General features: G+C 39.8%; 1 protein-coding gene across 3 annotated transcripts in view; it reads right to left on the bottom strand.

The window, feature by feature from the left end:
- The window catches only part of LOC126383250 (netrin-G1-like), an 83,523-nt gene that overhangs the window by 6,683 nt on the left and 57,109 nt on the right, over positions 1-19,731 (bottom strand). For 2 of the 3 annotated variants that reach the window (XM_050033752.1, XM_050033753.1), the window contains exons 4-6: positions 10,825-10,997; positions 6,501-6,527; positions 4,612-4,656 (exon numbers count right to left, since the gene is read on the bottom strand). In XM_050033752.1, the coding sequence (XP_049889709.1) occupies positions 4,612-4,656; positions 6,501-6,527; positions 10,825-10,997 (245 nt within the window). The remainder of the gene's footprint in view (positions 1-4,611; positions 4,657-6,500; positions 6,528-10,824; positions 10,998-19,731) is intronic. The other variant, XM_050033754.1, reaches the window with a different exon arrangement.

The following is a 19,731-nucleotide window of genomic DNA, read 5'->3' as shown; positions in this document are numbered from 1 at the left end:
ATACAGTGAACTTCATGTGTAAATCTGGTAAAGTGCTCCTTTAATAATAGATAATACAATACACATTATGCATTTTGAATGATTTCTGTATATAATTGTATCTTATATAAGGGAGTCAACAGTGTGACATCACTCACTCTTGGACTTGTGCTGGCGGCAAGTGAGAATAAAGCAATTTGAGTCTCGGCTAAGCACTAGTGTACTCTCTCTGAGACATATGTGCACCTCACACCTGTGTGAGAAGTGTGACATTTTAGCAGTATAACTGTTATGACAGATCCACACTTGGGCCTTGGTGTCGCACGAAGCAACATGGAGGAAATTCACCACAGCAACAGCACAAAAGTGATAGATAGGAAGGTGAATTAGATTTCATGTCACTGCTTGTGTGACTGGAATCATGATGCAATTGAAAGGTGAATGTGATTTTGTCTTGTCGTCCTGTATCACATTCTGTAGCCCACTGTTGATTGGATTATTTCATCTGCTATGATACTAAAATATTGGACGTATTGGCTTTTTAGAGTGGTCTGTTTATGTCCCAAACATACTCAGGCAGTTCTCTAATCCTCTCATCTCAGAGAGCTTGATGTCCTCAGATACTCTGCGACGGAAGTCTCTTAGATACAGATCTGGATCTTATGTAGTAGAAATTATTTCTATCGAATAGCCAACCTTTTTAAATGCTTCAGTTCATAGCAACAGATCTGATATTACATGAGTTTTGTTGCAGTCATGTGAAACTTGAAACGAAGTTACAGTATTAAAGATCCCCTTTTTTATACAAGAAAATCCCCACAAAGAAAGCTGCACCTCCATTTAAATACATGCAGGGGAAAAACACATTAGTTATAGATACTAGTTATTCATTTAATATTTTAAAAAAGCCTCTATAACTTTAGATTCACCAGTGCAATTAACTATAACTGGAGACAGTTTTCAGATACAGGATCAGCTAATTATATGCTCTGAGACGGAATAGTGTTGCTTCAATTACATTGGATCAATATCTTTTGCCATGGTGTCAGGGTAAGCTGAAACCCGCATTCAGCCATGCCTCCTGTTATCATATTAACACGAAGGCTTCATCATTAGTCATGACTTGAGGCTCTGAGGTTCAATATAAGGTGTCAGCTGCGTAGTAGCACTTGACAGTAGCAGGAATACAAACACTGCTTCTGAAGACAGAAAGGGCCTGATTTAACTTTCACTCAAGCAAAAGTCCCGTGTCAGTAAATGCTTGTCAAGTCAGAATTAGAGGATTAGAGTGTTACATTAAAGGAGTAGTTAAAAAAAGGGAAATATATCCTCACACTCGTGGCTGCTAAATGTGAAGCTGAAGACTGCAGCCTGTTAGTTTAGCTTACTTTAGCAAAAAGAGTGGAAGCAGGCTAATTTGGCTTTGATGAAAAAAGCTACCAGCACCAACAAAGCTCATGAATTAACAGTTACATGGTGAAAGTACTGCAGCCGGATCATTAATGTATTAAGAGTGCCAGATACAATGTTGTCGGCAGGGCCTTGTTCATTCCTGTGAAAGTGATGCATGAAGCCAAAAACGCTCAGCTCCTGTGTATTAAGTCATCTGCGTGATCAGCACTGCTTTGACACCATTGGGCCCATAGAACACGCATACCAGAGACCTCTGCTGACCGAGCTGGCTACTTCAAGTTTAGCATGCCACAAACTTGACTGGGGATAAAATTATTTCATTGCACAGACTTTCAGTGAATACAAACAGAGCAGCCGCGCACATCCAAAAAATGAAAAAGGTGCTGGACTGAATGAATAAAACTGAAAAGACAAAGAAAAGTCCACACACTTCAGCTCCCTTGACTTTCCAAATGCCACTAGACTGAATGGATCATGTTCTGATAGTAAAACAAGTCATTTCACAGGGTTTGTGGTGCTTGGAAAAATGTACCCACTGATTTACAGAGGGTTCTTTCACGATGTATTATAGGAGAAAGTCTTTTTGGGGCGTGATGGAATCACATGTGACGGACTTGGTGGAAGTTGTAATTCAACTTTTGGCCACTAGGAAAATTGGCTTTGAGGCCCAGTGTTCCTTAAAAAGAAGTTGTAACATGTAAAAGGATGCAATGTGTTACTAGTGAGGTTTAGAGGTGCGTCTAGGCATTTTTCAGGCTAACTGTTTCCACAGGCCTCCATGTTTTATGCTAAGCTAAGCCAGGCAGGAAATCAAATTCACATATTTCCCAAAACATGTAACTACTGGCTGTTCCTTTAAAGTATTGCTCCTTCTTAAGATAATTTAAAAACACTTTCAGAATATCCATTATTGAATTCCACACTGGTTCACTTTGAATGCGTCATGTTCACACAACAGGCAACATATATAATTATTACTTTTCTTTTTCATTTTTACAAAAATCACTGATTCTAAAAAGATGTTGTCAAAAAGGTGCAGCAAAAGCATTTGCCATCAGATCAAATTGAGATCTAATTAAATTGGAATTTAGACTTTGAGGTTTTTTTTATATCTAGAATATTGATGACAGGTGGCATTGACATTTTGTTGGTTTTAAGCTGTGTTACTAAAATCCAACGTCTTCTAAATGCATCATGCCAGCATCATGGTGAACAAAACCCAACGTCAGCAAAATGTCATAATGTTAACCTTCACACACTGTGAAATTCTTTTTTTAAAGATATTTTTTTGGCCATTTTGCCTTTATTGGACAGGACAGGTAAGCGTGAAGGGGGAGAGAGAGAGGGGGGATGACATGCAGCAAAGGGCCACAGGCTGGATTCGAACCTGGGCCGCTGCGGCAACAGCCTTGTACATGGGGCGCCTGCTCTGCCACTAAGCCACCAACGCCGCCACACACTGTGAAATTCTAATGTCGTTAGGCATTTAAAATATTGTCAGCTCGATTTTCATTCCAACCAAAATTAACGTTTGTCTTGCGTAACAGTCCAACGTCTTTCCAACATCATGTTGACGTCCAGTGCCAGCTGGGTGGGGTAATGCACATAATATGGAACCAAATTTCCTTACTGCAAGTTCCACCTGGTAACTTTTATGCATACACCGTTAGCAGCATATGCTGGGATTAGTGTGTGTGAGTCAGTCACTATGGTGAGAGCCAATGAAACACCAGAGCTAGAAGACCTGCCTGAAGCTTCCATGTCAGCTACAACAGCAGTGGAGAGAAAGTAGTGTATAAGTCTAGGAGAGTGCCACGGCGTTGCTCCACAGTTGTCAGGAATGTGAATGGAAACACATCCAACATGCTAATGCACATTCAACAGCATCACCCAGGTGTGCCCATCACTGGGTTGATAAATGTTAGGGTGTTTCTGAATTTTAAAATAAAGCCAAGGTGGAGCTAACTGAATCACTCCTCCCTCATATCATAAGAAATGCTCTCCAGTCTTATAGCCATGTTGTGACCTGTTGCCTTTACAGAAAGTGTTTGTTTAGTGTTCATACAGTGTAATACACAAGTGTTTGAAATGTTTCTTATTTTTTCAAATGAAAATAGTTTACCAAGGTTGCCAGTGGACAAAATGTTACCTCAGTCCTCTGCGAGAGGATTTCGTCTGTCTGTGACGCTGGCACTACTGTCTGTTCAAAATAAAAGCGAACAAATTGCTTTACCAAACTCGCACTGAAGCGTGACTTTTGTGTACTGTTACTACCCAAATACCTATTATCACAAATGCTAAATATCTTCTTTATGTTTATTTCAGAGACACTTCTGTTGCAGTATAAAATGTCACCTCTCCACTAATAACAAGTCACCTCTTTTTGCACTTTAGGATTTTTCTTATGAAAACACCTACTGTCATGGGACATTTAAAACTGCTACAGTAAGTGCAGAAAATTCAGTACACCGACTTGTAAAAGCTTTTCATGACATTGTTAAAGGTTAGACTGACAGTATTTTCTAACACTTAATATGGAAGCGATGCAGATTACACAGGGAAGCAGATTTGTTTGTTATCCACTCCATTGCAGTAACTGGCTTCTGTTCACCTCTGACACTGGTGCATCTGGTTCCCAGCTTTGTGAGTCCAGGGAAGAGAAGAAAACACCCTCTCTTGATCGTGAAAATCCTGAAAGTCCTTTTTTATTTTTATTTTTTTCTTCTGGCTGTGAGAGCAGTGGTGCAGATGCAACTTAACACTCACTACACAGGATATCTGGGCCCGAGGATTAGCTGGAGATAGCTGGAGATCAATCTACATAAACCCCCCTGGAGCCTCTTCTCTCCTTCCCTCTCCTTCTCCTCTTTCCTTTTTTTTCTTTGTGAACATGGCAGAAAGGGTGCACCCCCAGAGAGCGTTCTGCGTAATTAAAAAGAGGGCATGATCAAAGGGGTTAGGAGGCTGTGGACTCGGTGATCATGAGGCATGTGGTCCATTCCCTGCAGTGTTCTCACAACAAAAGGTCTGCCTTGTACGGACCAGCGTGTGTTTGTGTGCATGCAGGATGAAAGCATCTGGGCTTTGGGAAAACAACCGACTGCAAACTGCTATTTGCATATTCTACATTACATTTTTTTTTTCCAAATTGCCGAATCAATAAGCAATCAATTCTATATTGGTAATGTCATGCTGAAGTTACAAAGCCTATAAGCCTACCTTGGTTACGATTTGCAACACCAAGAGATGAAGCATTTGCTCGATCTGTGTGAAAATGGGAAAGGTTATATATTACACTGAGTTGTCATATAATTCATGCTGTTATGTAGTTAAAGCACAGGGACAGCATGCATAGACTCTCAATTTTTATAAGAATCTGTGAGTCATAAAGGCTGATTTGCCTCAGAGTTATTGTAAAGTTTCTGCCATGTATTTTGGAGAAGTAGTAAATGGACTAATGTAGAATAGTGTGCATGCAGCTTAAATGAGTGAATCTTCCACAAGACAAAGGCAGAGACACGTACATATGGTAGCTGCTTTTGTTATCCAGTATGAACAGTCGCCTTCAGGCATCAACATGCGTAAGGATGCATGGTGGGAGCCATGTCTTCATAAAAAGTAGTTTTCTTTTCTCAGGCTTTGGGCAAATATCTGTCTGTGCGCTTAGAGCAAATATTCTAGTGTGGAAGGGAGATGATTCTCAGTAGTGCCTGCTGATGCACAGGCCCAAACATGCAGGGCTCCTACAGTATTTTATGAACTAGCAAGTCATTTATTCTTGAATCATACTAAAGTTTTAGCTTGTTTACCAAAAAAATACCATTAATATTCCTGCTGCTTACCATTTTGCAAACCATGCTGCTTAGGCTTATGGTATTGTCTCCCTTAAAACGGTGCTTGGAAAGTAGGAAACATCTTAGGCTTCCATTATTTTAAATTGGTCCATTTCCATTATTTTTGTTTTTAAAATAAAAATCAAAAAGCTTAATGGTCTTAATGGTCATTTAGGTAATTTCTCACTGGTGAATGCTACATGAAAATAGGCTGAATTCATTCAGTGGTTTCCATTCACTTCCTGGAAGAGCAATATATTCAAAATATGAAACAGGACAGCATGGTTTGCATAACTGTTAGCAGGAAGTAAGTATGATTTGTAATAAAATGTGAAAAATCAGCTCTAGTCCCTTTACATTTTTATGTTTTTCTTAAAACAAGAAAGAACTTTTGTCTGTCGGATGAGAAAATACTGGTCATTTGAAAGTCACTTTCTTTTATTTCAATAGTATTTTGGGACAAGTGTCACTCATAGACTGTATATGAAGATGGACGATGCAATTCCACCTCCTCCCACTGTAAAAAAAAAAAAAAAAAAATTAAGCCAAAGTATCATGGATACGGGCACTGCCATCTTGCACCAGTGACGTCATTTGAAGCCAGAGTCTGTGCAGTGGCGATCTCTGGGGTATTGTCTTCCCACCCATTACACCTGTTCAATCCATTGTAAGCGACGCTATTCATTATGACTACACCAGTTGGCACACACAGCTGTCAGTTTTGACTTCAAACACCCTTTTTAAAGCATCATATACCGAATTAAAACCAGACTTGAACACTTGAACATACCATAGCGTGAAAAGAACTACCTGAAATAACAGAAACCATCTTCGGGAATAATGTATTTGATGCTAACATAGTTGTTTTAGTTTGGCCCATGTCTGCTCTGCTAACATGGAGGTGGCGCGGTTTACGACTTATACTGCAGCCAGCCACCAGGGGGCGATTGAGATGTTTTGGCTTTGCTTTTAGAGAGCTGTCAAATCATCCATCTTTATTATACAGTCTATGATGTCACTATTAAAACTGCAGTTTTCTTACACCATGCACTGGCTCACTTCTATTCGTTAAAGTTGGATATTAAGATGTAATTCAACGTTAATGTCTTGTTAGGATGCATATTCTTTCACTGTGGAAAAACATACTGATGAATGATAATGGTAATGTACAGCACAATTTCACACACCAACCTCATCAGTCAAACAAGAGTTAGTCATCACTGAGGGAGGAAACCATTAGTCAGCATGCCAATTTAAAAAGCTTATTCAACTTACGCACTGGTCCATGATTACTGGGGATACCTGCGGAAAGAGCGAAGAAAAAATGTTTAATGAAAGTGACTTATTTCATTTTACTCTGGAAACTTTATTGTTTGTGTTGTTTGTTTTGAATAATTCAAAGCTCACCAGCACGCATCAAATTGGTCTCCACTGTGTCCAGCACTGATTAACAGCAGCTACAGCTCTGAAGAGAGCCTGACCACTGCGAGGTCTAACACACGCCTACTTCTGATGATAATAACAGGTCTGCCAGTGATGAAATGTCAACAGAATCAAATCTCTCAATACAGAAAGTCTTTGTATCAGCATTTTAATTTATGTTCAAAATAAATATGTTTGCTTTTCTGTATCACCTTTGCATCTACGAATCTGGAAATCAAACCAGTCAAACAGCATCTGAAAATAATTCATAGAATTTGCTGTAATATTCTCTGATTGGAGATATTGGATATTTCCAAGCACTTGTCCGTGAGCTGGAGCTGACTTGGGCAAGACGGTTACAGCCTTTGTCTGCAACGTGTTATCAGTATCTGGCTGTGGATTCACTATCTTTGTTACGTTAATGTAATCAGCAGGGAAATCCTACCCCACAATTAGCCCAATTTCTGATCATTTTCTGATGCTTTATCACTTTATCCTTCTGTGATTATGTTTCCGTGGGGTTTTCATATTGTTTGCATCCCATTCATCACTTCATTACTAGTTTGGGGCTGTCACAACAACTGTTGGCAAGTTCACAACACTGCAGCAGCAGGAAAAGCACAGATTTTATGCTCCAATTTGCAAGAAACCAAGCAAGCTGCGATTCCTAACCAGTGGTAGTTCTGTGTGAGAAATGGAGGGCAAACAATATTGCCCTTTGAAGCCAAAGCACATTCTACAGTCTGATCAAACTCTCAGCCCCAACCCCTCTTAACCTGTGAACCTGCTTTGGAACACAAGATGAGTTGACGCTCCCTGCAAAGTGGACTGTCAACATAATTCTCGAAGTGATTCCTCTTCTGCTCTGCAGGCAACTTACAGATTTTTTTCTCCTCCTTCTTTTAGGAAAGCCTTGGATTTGAATCACTCTCAGTCGCTCTCTGCCGCTGACAGCTATGGCCCATAGCAACCCAGGGTTCCATTTTGGGCTCTAATTTATTAGATGAAGGGTCACGTATGTCCATATATCTGCATGTGCAGGGATTTGAATATGTAATAGACCTCGCCCTGTTCCTACCTGTGAGATAAATGACTTCCGTGATTAAAGAGGAAGACTTGATGACAGATGAAAGCTATTAAACCATAATTACATTTTGCACGTTCAGCATATTTGTCTTGGTACGAGGCCTGTATGTTTAATATCCTCATAGGAAATATGAGCTTCACATAATGGATAAAGGCATGTTACTAGGCTTTACTTATGAGAGAAATAAGAATAATCCAAGACAAAAGTGTGTTCATTCAACACCTGGGGGACCAATATTGTTACGTCATTTCCATGTGCAACATTATTGCATTTTATGCCACTGCCAAACAAGTGCTTAATATTGCTTTTGATATGGCTAGACCTTGGTTTCATCAGTTCAGTGCAGATGCGGCCAAGTGTTGGATTTTTTAATAACGGCCTGTCAATCTGACAGCGAACACCACATTGCAGGGAGACTCATAACAGAGGAGGTGCAGGGGTAAATCCAGCAATATCTCCTTAGAGTTCACAGACGTTCCCAAAAACAAACTCCCACTCACAATCAAATGCGCTCCATGTGCATGCACGCACACCCACACAGTTTTGTGCACATACATGCATATACAACCACTCATAAAATTCGTACAAATGACTGTGTACTCCACCAATTTATCATCAGCAAATAGCCTAAAGAAGAGCAAGAAAAAGCACCCTTACTGCACAAATGTACTCGCACCAAATCAGCGGATCAATAGCAATATCACATCTCTGTACAAATCTAATCAGAGTGCCATGTCTGAGAATTCAAGTCAGACAATCAAGCTGAGCATCTGAAAAACCTGCTGTCAATCCCAGCAGACTGCTGCCATGAGAGTTTCTGACTGCAAGGCTGAATCAGTGTGAACGGAGGACCAGAGGGCTAGATCTTCCACCATCTGGCCTCGCCTGGCCGTCCACCACCACATCCCTGAGTGGCTGTATTAGATTTATTGAGGCAATGAGCCCCCTGCCTCAGGCTTGGGATTTGATAAATGTGACTCAACTCCCGTCCAAGATTATAATGGGGATAATGCAAAAGAGCACCTTCTGCCTCAGAGATACCATTTGAACAGGCAGAAAAATATCTAGCATTAGTTCATACTTGTCATGGAGTTGAGGCAGGAATACTAAATTAACTGTTAAAGTATTGGAAGGAGATTATGTGCACTTAACACTGAATGCATAAAACACAGCATGACTTATCATTGATGAAGCTCCTACAAAACAAACCCAACAGACCCAACTAGTGACATCTAAATAACAAAACAGGTCATCACTGCCTTTCACAATGACTCATATGACTATTCTAAAGGAGAGTCTTATTAGAGCTTTCTGATAGACCTGCCCTATGATTCAAGTATAGGTGACATTTAATTTGATAAAGTAGTCTTTGCTCAGCTTCTGCCTACAAGCCTTTTGAGGAACTTTAAAGCCCAATTGAGACCCGTGATTCATGACGAGACGAAACAGTTTAAGAACATTGCAGAGACTCAAGCTGGCTGATGGTGTCACCTGCAACTCAGCTGGTCAAATCACAGCAAACAATGTGTTCGCAGGTGATCTGTCCCCACCTAGCCCTCTGTTTCTGTCCTCATGGTGTGCCGGTGTTGGACGTTGGGTCGCTGCTGCTGCTGCTTGCTGTATGACTGATCAATGGGCACTGGTTAATACAGTCCAGTACAGTACAAAACAGTTCATCACTACTACAAATGCAGCTTTAGCCAGTATCTCACTATCACTATCCTCATTCATATGTTAAGAAGCTACAAATTATATCCAGCCACAATATAGGCCTGAAAAGCTGAACAAAGTGTTGTTGCATAGAGATGACGATAGTCCATCTAATCTAGTTGCATTGGTGTGAACTGGCAGGTTTTTAGATTGTTGGGCAACAGCGCTTTGCAAGTAGTTGCCTGTTTCAGCTCGGCTCGTCACAGATCTTTGGTCTGAACTGGGCTTTAACTGTATCTTATAGTTTTCATGAGCAGATGGACTTTGCTCAGTTGTCATGAAGATGGCTTGGTTGTCATCATGTAACCTACCCATGGAACTTTGCTCAAGTTATGTCACAACTTAATCACAAACCTTGTGTCTGTTCAAGGATGTTAAGGGATGAAAAGCGTCAAAATGATCAATGAGGAGTCAGTGGGCAGCCAAAGATCAAGAAGGCTACTCACATCCAACACCGGAGACATTCTTTGAATAAAGACAGGTGTTTAAATCGCTCTAAAATTTTACCCACTTAAAATAGTAAAAAAGAAACAGAAAGTCATATTCAACCACCCTGCCCACACACACAAAAAAAAGAAATCTAAGTGAGCAAACCTAGTTACAAGCTCTTAAAAGAAAAGATGATAGTTGTGGTCAAGATAAAAAAAGAACTCTTTGGTTAAAGGAATCATCTTTGATTGTTGGGTGGAACAAGATGCAAATTGCAAGATCTTGTATCAATGTTACACCATCTGAAAGCTCCAGCCACTCTAACCTCTTCCCTCAGTGTGTGTTCAGGCTGAGTATGTAGCAAAATTTTGAGGCAGCATAATTGCATACAAAGTCAATGGAAAGATGCAATTGGACTTGGCTAAGTTGCCCGGGATGCTAGCTAGCTTACAACTAACATCTTTACAGTTGGTAGAGTGGCTGTTTGGGGCAAATAAACAGAAATGGTCCAGCCATCAAACCCAGGCAGGTGAGGGTAGACATGTCCTGCTATTTCCAGCATTGCTTCTAAGTTAGCACGGATATTACTCACATGATTAAAGAGGTAGTTAATGACTGCAACATAAACTGAGGTTGCCCCAAGAGTTTAAACAAACACCCGCAGTTGTCATTTTAGTGTTTGATGTACAGTTCTAATTGTAAGAGATTTTGTACTGTAGGAAGATTGCTAGGTCCACTATCCAAAAGGTAACAAACTGTATGTGTTCAGCAGTTGGCAAAGAGCTAATGTGATATGGAGGAGCAACGATTTCCTAAGAGCATAGAGTAAAACTTAAAAGGTACGATGTTTTATTATTGCATCAATACTGGAAATGCTTTGTTAATAACAGCAATTAGCTGCATGGCCACTCTATATCTACCAAACGTTAGACACATTAGTGTTATACTTACATATATTTGCTGTTCCTTTGGGTATAGGGAGGTAGGAGCCCACACTCCAGGCTCTTCCGTGGTAGTGCCTCTTACAGCGGCTGCAGTCTGGCCCTGTGGTGTTGTGTTCACACTCACAGCCCAGCTTCCCCTTGTCAAACACACAGCTGTTGGCATGCAGGTTACACTTGCACCTGAGACAGAAAGATAACAACAAAAGACGGACACATGAATAGGCATCCTTCTGCAGCCACTGAATCCATACCCTCTGGAGGGAATGCACAAAGTCTGCCCTTGCTGCGGCGTGTATTTGTGCTTTTCAAATTTTTTGACAGGGGTAAATTGAAATCCTGGTGGGTTATCTGACTTGGATCGTGCCTCCACAAAGCTTCATTATGCTCTCCTTTAAAAAAAAACAAGGCCTCATTTGTCGCTGCCTCTGTGGAGAGAACAGCGTCGCGAATAAGGTCACTTTTCCCACTCTGAGAGCTAAATGAAAGGCACTCTGTAAGATTCGCTAATTGAGCACAAAACAGGGATCTGATAGAGAGATGATAGCATAAAGAGAAGCCGCGTAGCCTGAGAATTCTCTTTTTTCTCCCTCTTCAAAGTTGCTGTGTTATTTGGCAAGGGAGCCTTCAGGCAGGAAACCCTACCGGTCGACAGAGCTGGTTTATTAGACAGAACTGTGGCGGAGCTGACAGATGCTCCTGACTGGAGAGGAGAGAAGGCCTGATGGCTTTCAACACTCAACCAAATCCACCCCCTCTTTTGACCACATGGAACAAGCGCGCTGGTATTTCCAAGCTTGTGGAAAAAAACAAGTTGGTTGCAGTTTGAGTCTCACTTGTGTGTTTCTAACAACCTGAATGAGAAGGGAGTAAATTATGTTCTTAGAAAATAACCTTTTTTTTTGTTATATTGTAGCGAGAGTTGTGTTTACTCCCACTGAAGAGCTCCTTCAGAGGCAGAACAGCCTGTGTTTGTTGAGATATTACAGTTTCATATTCCATGTGTAGTCCAAATATAATTTTCCGTATTTGATTTTACTCCTAAGAGGGTAAAAGGTTACAACTGGTGACCTCAGCTTCTCGGGAGATTGGGTGGTGATACAGAAACAGTTGAGGAGGGATGGATCTGACACACTACCCGTCCCCACGGGTTTGAGCGGCTTACGGTTACACATATGTTTGTTTTTACAAAGTGCTTCCGAGGGAAGATTTCTCCCATTTGAGACCGAGGAGCTGGGTATCTGTTGCCTACAATCTTCGGTGAACATGAGACAGAGCAATGACAGCAGCAGTCAGAAATACATCCATTCTAATTGACTTCCTGGCCTTCCTGTGACATCTCACATTAATGATAGATAACTGCGGGAAACAAGGGAAAATGAAGCCTGTTCTGTAGAGCTCATAAGCAGCAGTAAAAATGAAGAAAGAAATGTGGATGTCTGGTAACATCCACCTACGGGAATTGTTTTATTATAGCCACAAAATGTATCATTTGAAGGCATCTTCCTCACAGATACAAAATATTCATAACCCACTTATATTATAAAAATAGAAATACCACTCTTCTAAAAATGAAAGGTGCTTGATTAGGGTTTGAAAGTTCACACCTATAAATGTTTGAATTCATTTAAGTTAAAATTATTCTCATAATGCCTGCAATTTTATGGTATATAAACATCTACTTGTTATTACGTGATTGCAAATTCTTTGCCCATTCAAAAAAATACATCACCCACAAAATGGTCTGTATAAGGAGTAGTCTGCCGTGTTACCTTCAATCTGTGAAGAAAACCTTCTCTCTCTCAAATGCATTTTTGCCAAAACCTTACTTTTGGATTTAAAACTGTAATGAAAGTTCTCTCTTCAAAGCCAGACTCCAGTATGAAGGGTTTTTTTGTTGCTGCAAAAATTCATGTGCTTGGAAAGTACTGAGCATACGATTTAGACTTAGATTATACTGCACGAGTTGTGTGAGAGTTTGTAAATGGATGTTTTGATATAGTTTTGCTGGTCCCCAATCAATCAATAAATCAACATGTTCGCCGTTTCCATGAAGGCATGCAAAAAAAACAATGTTTTCTTCATGAATTGTGATTACAATGATTTACATGTGGTTATGTTGTTGGTGAAGTATTCCCTCCACATTATGTTTTCCAACAGTTTACAAAGAGTAACAATTACAAGGTATCAATTTTGTGTATGGTTAGGGGTGTGCCAAATCATCTCATTACAATACGGGTATAATTTTCAATATCATACGAAAAATGAATATTGTGATACTTGCGATATTTTGACTTGTTGACATTGATGTCATACTGTTACCCGTGGCAACAACAAGCATATTAATACCGAGTCCGCGGTGGTTCCAAAAAGAGGAGCAGCTTTGTTAGTGTGGAATAAATTGTGGCGTCATTAGGCCTGAGCGTCCTGAATGTTTTATGAACAGCTCCAAACGTCTCTATTAGTGGGTAACCACTCAGAGGGAATTATTTTCTTAAATTAATAATAAAATATTTTTTATACTAATTTGTCATATTGTTAAGAATATCGTCGCAAAAATACCCTGAAATATCGTGATATTATTTTAGGGCCATATTGCCCACCCCTATGTGTGGGCTTATATTAATTTTACCAAGTGATATAAAGTATTTATCGCGTGTTTGCGTACGTAAAACTGTTTACAATGTATTTAAAGTCCTTGAGACAGTATTCTATGTGATTAGATGTGACACTTTGTTTGTATTGGCACGATACTGGAATTTCTAACTTGGATACAAAACCTTAAGACATATTTTATGGGTATTTCATATTATTTCCACTGCATAACAATAACGCACAGACCACAAAATAAAATGTACAGTTAACTCAAATAGTGAATGCAGTTACTGCTGGAAGTTTGCGTAAAATGAGCGATTTGGATGAATTTTGAGCTGAATTTTTAGTTTCTTTTTTTGGTGAATATTACATCAGAGATAAGTTTTCCTGATACTTTGGTTGTTTTGACTCCGTACTTTTCTAACACAGGATAACGCTGTTAAGCAAAGAGTGTACAGGGCCCCATGTACAAGGCTGTTGCCGCAGCGGCCCGGGTTCGAGTCCAGCCTGTGGCCCTTTGCTGCATGTCATCCCCCTCCCTCTCTCTCCCCAAAAAAGTATCTTTAAAAAAAAAAAAAGTATATCTCCAATATTAATATAAATTTAAAAGATAACAATTTTATTTCATTTTCTTCACAGAAATGATTGAAATGCTGAGACACAGGCCTGCTGTACAGTATGCATATATTTTTTTAAGCTTTCTTACATCCATTTCAAATCAAGTACGCCTTTCAAAACCCATTGGTGCTTTGGCGACTCCTCATAGGGTAAGGACCCCCAGGTTGGGTCCTGTGTTATAGACTGATATTAACATTTATTCACTCTCTGGTGCCACTTATAAATGCTAGATAGTGTGAAGATGTGTTGCACCAAATGGCAAAATTAGTTCATCTGGAATGTGATGTAATCTTTGAAGGGGCATTGTTATACTTATTGTTATAACATTTGTAATGAAAGGGGCAAACAAAGGTGTCCAAAACAGCACAAACATTATTTACACACACACACACACACACACACACACACACACACACACACACACACACACACACACAATCAGTGGATAAATACATAGATACACTTACATCCATTGATGGAATTAAGGGCATCATAAAGAATGTGTTGACAGAGACATGTGCTTGTTTTTCTTTAGAGGCCACTATGTTTGAATAGTTGTTGTTTTATTGTGGATTTCTGTATTATATGTAGTATTTGTTACATTTTAATGTGTTTTGATTGGCTGCTACCTTGGCCATGTCTGGACATGTTTGGACATTTATGAAAGGCTTTTGACTGTTTTCAATGACTCAAAGAAATCTTAGGTGAGCCTGCAGGAATTCACATAAACCGTAGACGACCATGCAAACCTTTTCAGTTCAAGCTGCCGTTGTTGCAGTTACATGGATTTCTACAGCCACAGCAACATTTAAGTTGAAAACAACTACTTAAGTCTTTCTATAAAAGAAAATCACCATCTCTCCTCAGGTTAAGTGCTGTCTCACAACATTAGCAGCCATAATGGATGCGACTGAATACCAGCTCACATTCACAGCAACTAAATGCTAGTGCCTCTTACCCCGCATTCCCCATAGTCCTTAACTTTTTAATCAATTAAAGTCCCTGCTCCATAAAATTAATGACTGGGTGTAGCTCTTCTGCCATGCAGACAGCAGCAGCTCCCTGAAGTCAAGAGCGATGAGATTTGACCTTCCACTTAATTAAAAACCAGCAAAATCTGGATCATCGAGCCCAACCGGTGCACGTTGCACGCTGATAGAGTAGAGGATGTGCACTCAGGGGGGCTCTGGGATGTGATGCTTTTGCCGCTGGCATTGTCATATTGAAATCAGAGAGTTTTTCTGTCCCCGGTTTTGGCCACAAGAGGGAAGAGATCCCCTGTATGTCCAGCCATTTTAAGCGGCACCATTACGAAGGCACATTTCATAAAGTTTTGATGACCTTTATTCAGTGTAAAGCCCAATAACAATTGGTATTATCCATTATTCAAACAAGTGACCCTCCCTTAGGAGACACTGGAGATCATTTAACGTCTTTGTCCCTTCCTCGTCAATCACATTTTTCTTCAGCTGGGGGTGAAAACTCTCAGAAGGGACAAAATGGAACACTGTCATGGATGATTGTCATTGTTCAAGTGTATGTGTGTGAAAGAAAGGGGTAAGGGGAGTCATTACTAGACACTACTTAGAGTTGTTCATCAAAATCACAAACACAAAGAGCAAATTGTCTTACCTTTAGTGGTAGCTAAATACGACTATAGTTTAGATTTTGTTTGTTGAGCAATATCTTGTCCAGAAGTAAAAAAAAAAAAAAAAAAGAAAAAAAATCATTATTATGTTGTCAGCAGTTGTTATCTGAACTGTTTCTTTGATATCAAGTAGTTTCAATGGACACTGATTACAGTGAGGTCTGTAAATTGTCCAGAGTAACCACAACATTGCCTTTGTTGAATTTTAGGAATGAAATTTAGCAATGCTGTGAACACAACAAATAAAAGTGGTGTGAAGGAAGGAAGTGAAAACCCATTTGAGGTAAGATAATATCTTTTTTTTTTTTTTTAGATCTGAATGCACCAAATTTTTCACAGTAAATTATATCTATTATGCTTTTCCTTATTTTCTGTCATAAATATAGTGTTACACTGTTGGATGTTCATATTTATATGTGGCCGGAGTTTCATATAATTAGGTAAACACATAAAAAAGTATTCAAAAACCTCAAGGTTTAGATTTCTTTATAGTCATCTGCTCCAGGTACACTACTGCAAGTCTTTAAGTCTTTATATTACAAAGCCTACTCTCCAACAAGAAGCTTCGAGCAAACATCAGGGAAAAGTGATCTTGGTTGCCGACGTCGTTCATTTGTCCAAGATTTCGGATCATATTCCTGCTGCCAGTTGTGTCCAGTTGGGTTTAGAAGCTTCTATCTGTGATTTTTAATCCCAGCTGCAACTACACTGCTACATGTAGCTACATGCTAATGTCGGGAAACATTTTATTTTGGTTGCTGGTGATGTTTATTTTTTCCCAGGTTTGGATCATATTCATGCTGGTTTAGAAGCTTTTATTGGTGATTTTTTCATGTTAGAAAGTGCAACTGTTCTCCGTTACATTCATTTCCCTGGCTGCAACGACGATGCTGTCAGAACACGCTGACCAGTCAGAGCAGACTTGGCTTTTTAGGGAGGGGGCTTAAAAAGACAGGTGGTAAAACGGAGTGTCTCAGCCAAAGGGTGTTACACAATACAGGTGTTCCAGCACAGATGGTATCAGGAAAATAAAGTGTTTTTGAACATTAAAGCATGCAAACTCTTTGACACTCTGCTTCCTTGGGTCCTGAGCAATACACCTGCCATGACATAGTAGCGCTAGAATATACATTTCATTTAGGTGCAAAAGCTCAAACAAACATTGTATGGCCTCAATGCTGCTAAATGTTGCTTGAAATTTTGAGTTTGCTACAGTGTAACATCTCTGGTCTCTCCGTCTTCATCTGTTCTTGAATGTACTGTAGCAAGCAATGGAGAGTGGGCTGTACAAAGCATGCCTTTCAGTGGTGTAACAAGTAATAAGGGTCCCTCCAGTGCATTACACTGTGTGTGCTTCTAGGAGATCCTGACACACTACTGATAAATATGTCCAGTAGATCTGGACACAGCACTTTCTTAAGTCCTCCTCGGCACTCGCCAAACGTGAAGCTGAACAAATGAACTGTTGTCGAGACAATCAAAGGACAGACCGACAGAGACTCCTTCCATTGTAGTCAGAGAACATTACAGCGTCTGATTTATGCTGCACCTGGTGAATGACGTGATACAGATTCTGAACTGAACTGTGGCCTGTGAAAGTTCATGCTAAATGTGAAAAAAGAACAAGTCTCTAGAGTGAAGTGAGGTGAGGCTACGGGCTAGTTTATGTTGATACTCTGGAGTAGACAGCTGCAGTGCCCTGTGTCTGCTGCCGTACCTTGGCTTCTCCTGGCTGCTTGGCACTGTGTTGACAGACTCACTATGTCTAACACAGCTTTTCTTCCTTGTGACAGCTTCTACTGTAGCACCTCTGATTCAAGACAAGAGAGGAGCACAGAACTCGTTAAATAAGAACCTCAAAGGAGAAGAGCCAGAACTGAAAGGTTAGGGAAACTTTCATTTTTTTCCACTAATTTTCAAACATAACCTTACAGTGACTTCCACGAAAATACACATTGAAGCTATTGATTTAATTAAGTGTAAGTTTTGCTTAAGACAAATTACTGTAAATTAATGTCCTGATCTTGGCAACATTTATAGTAATCAAGCCTTTAACTGAATAAACTGCAATTTTGCCAAAGTGTAATTAACTTTGTCACCGTGAAGCCTAAAGCCCTGAGGTAATTGTGAAAGACTAAAAAGCATGATATAACTTCCATTTCTTGCATTGCCTCTAAAATTCAGAGCTGATAAATTATAGTGAACTCGGTGTCAGGCAAAAGAAATGTTTGAATAGGGAGAAATTATATGGCTGTTATAAAAGCCATAATGAGTCTAGTAGTCTAAAGAGCAGCTAAAGAATGTAGCAGAATTAAAGTTGATGATAAGTGATGACCTGTTAATGAGAGCCATCCAGTAGAGACGTCATTATTTGAAAATCTGCATTAAATATAGAGAGAAATTTGGCTTTGAAAACCATTCAGCTTATTCCTAATTCCATCATCAGTGAATTATGGGTGCAACCTCTTCACTGCGAGAATCTGCAGTATGCTACAGGTGTCTTCACAGTAGCATATTTAGCATTACGTTGATATATTTAGCTACATTATTGATTTGATTGCTACCAGCGGTAAGGTGGCGAATAATAATAGATATGTTATGCTAAAGGTGGTGGAACAGCAGTTTGTGTATCTAAAAGTAGACATAGAGCCACATCAGTTCTCTTGGAAACTGTACTGTTGCTGACACGAGCAATCCATTTTAGTTTTCGGCTAATGTTTGACACAGTTTTGCTTGAGCCAAAGAGGTATGCTCTACAAGTCCGCACACACAGGTGCTGCCTATTCGTCTAATTAGACCTCTGAAGATGGTGCAGGTATGTACAGACCGTGCCTGATTGATGTCTCACTTACAGCTCATTTATGCTCAACGTAAGATACGTATACGGATACAGACGGAGCCATACTCTTTATTCATTTTGTCCATATTTGTGCTTGTTTTATGAAAGCGTATGGATACGGATGAAACAGAGTACCCTCAGCAGTCATGCAGGCAGTGTGGTGTGGATCAAGCGAGACAGGGCCAAAGGGCATGATGAAGACATTTTAAAATTGGCGGGCAGAACAAATCAATAATGTTGCACTGTATTTAATAGCCTCACAGAATACCGCTGTTGCCAAGATTAAAAGGTACATTATTAGAACCTTCTTTACCACTGTAACTACGTTTGTTGCTGTCAGAAACTTTTGACCCTGCCCTCCAGTGCCATTAATTGTACGTTTCTATACCAACATAAAGGAAGCATGAAAGTATGTTGGCAGTGATGTTTTCCAATATTTGAAACTGATGTGTCCATTTTCATTCCTAAAGGGAATATAAATCCGCCTTTACTCTCCTGTAGTACCTGTTAAGGTGAGGACTAATTGCACCTTTTTTGTTTGTATAGGCCCTTTTCCAAAAAGACATTTTGATATGTCACAGTAGGAAAAGGGCATGTGCAAATAATAAATTTAAAGGAGCTGTATACAACATTCCGAGCATATCTATAATTCAGAATTTGAGCCAGTCAAAGCTCAACAACGGCAACAGTTCTAACCATAGACTGTAAAAATTATGGATGGATTTATTTGGAGCCAGAAATGACCATATTCAGTCGAGGAGGTGGAACAGACTGAGAAGCTGAGGACACTATCAGTAGACAGCCTATCCCTCAAAGCGACCGACCCTTAATTATGCCTTACTTTAAGCCTTAATAAAGTTAAAATGGGTGAGTTATTTAAAAATCCATCCCCTGTACAGTCGTCATGTAGGAGGAAACTAGCTATAGAGACCTAAACTGTTATTTGTACCTGGGTGTACACATGTGAATTTCTGCTGTATTTTTTAACATGGGGGTCTATGGGGATTGACTGGCTTCTGGAGTCAGCCTCAAGTGGCTATTAGAGGAACTGCGGTTTTTGGCACTTCCATACTGGCTTAATTTTTCAACCTTGTTGTTGCTGCTTGGTGTTGACAGAGCTAACGGTGTTAACCCTGGAGGGAACTGGAGGGTCGTTACTACTCTTCTATGACAATGCCTTTAAAATATCAGCTTTTTAGCTGCGTATAACTGCTGTA

Source organism: Epinephelus moara, chromosome 21, assembly GCF_006386435.1.
Source record: "Epinephelus moara isolate mb chromosome 21, YSFRI_EMoa_1.0, whole genome shotgun sequence".
In the NCBI taxonomy this organism is placed as follows: Eukaryota; Metazoa; Chordata; class Actinopteri; order Perciformes; family Serranidae; genus Epinephelus; species Epinephelus moara.
The sequence above is the reverse complement of the archived record's forward strand: the minus strand, read 5'-3'. Positions and strand labels throughout refer to the sequence as shown.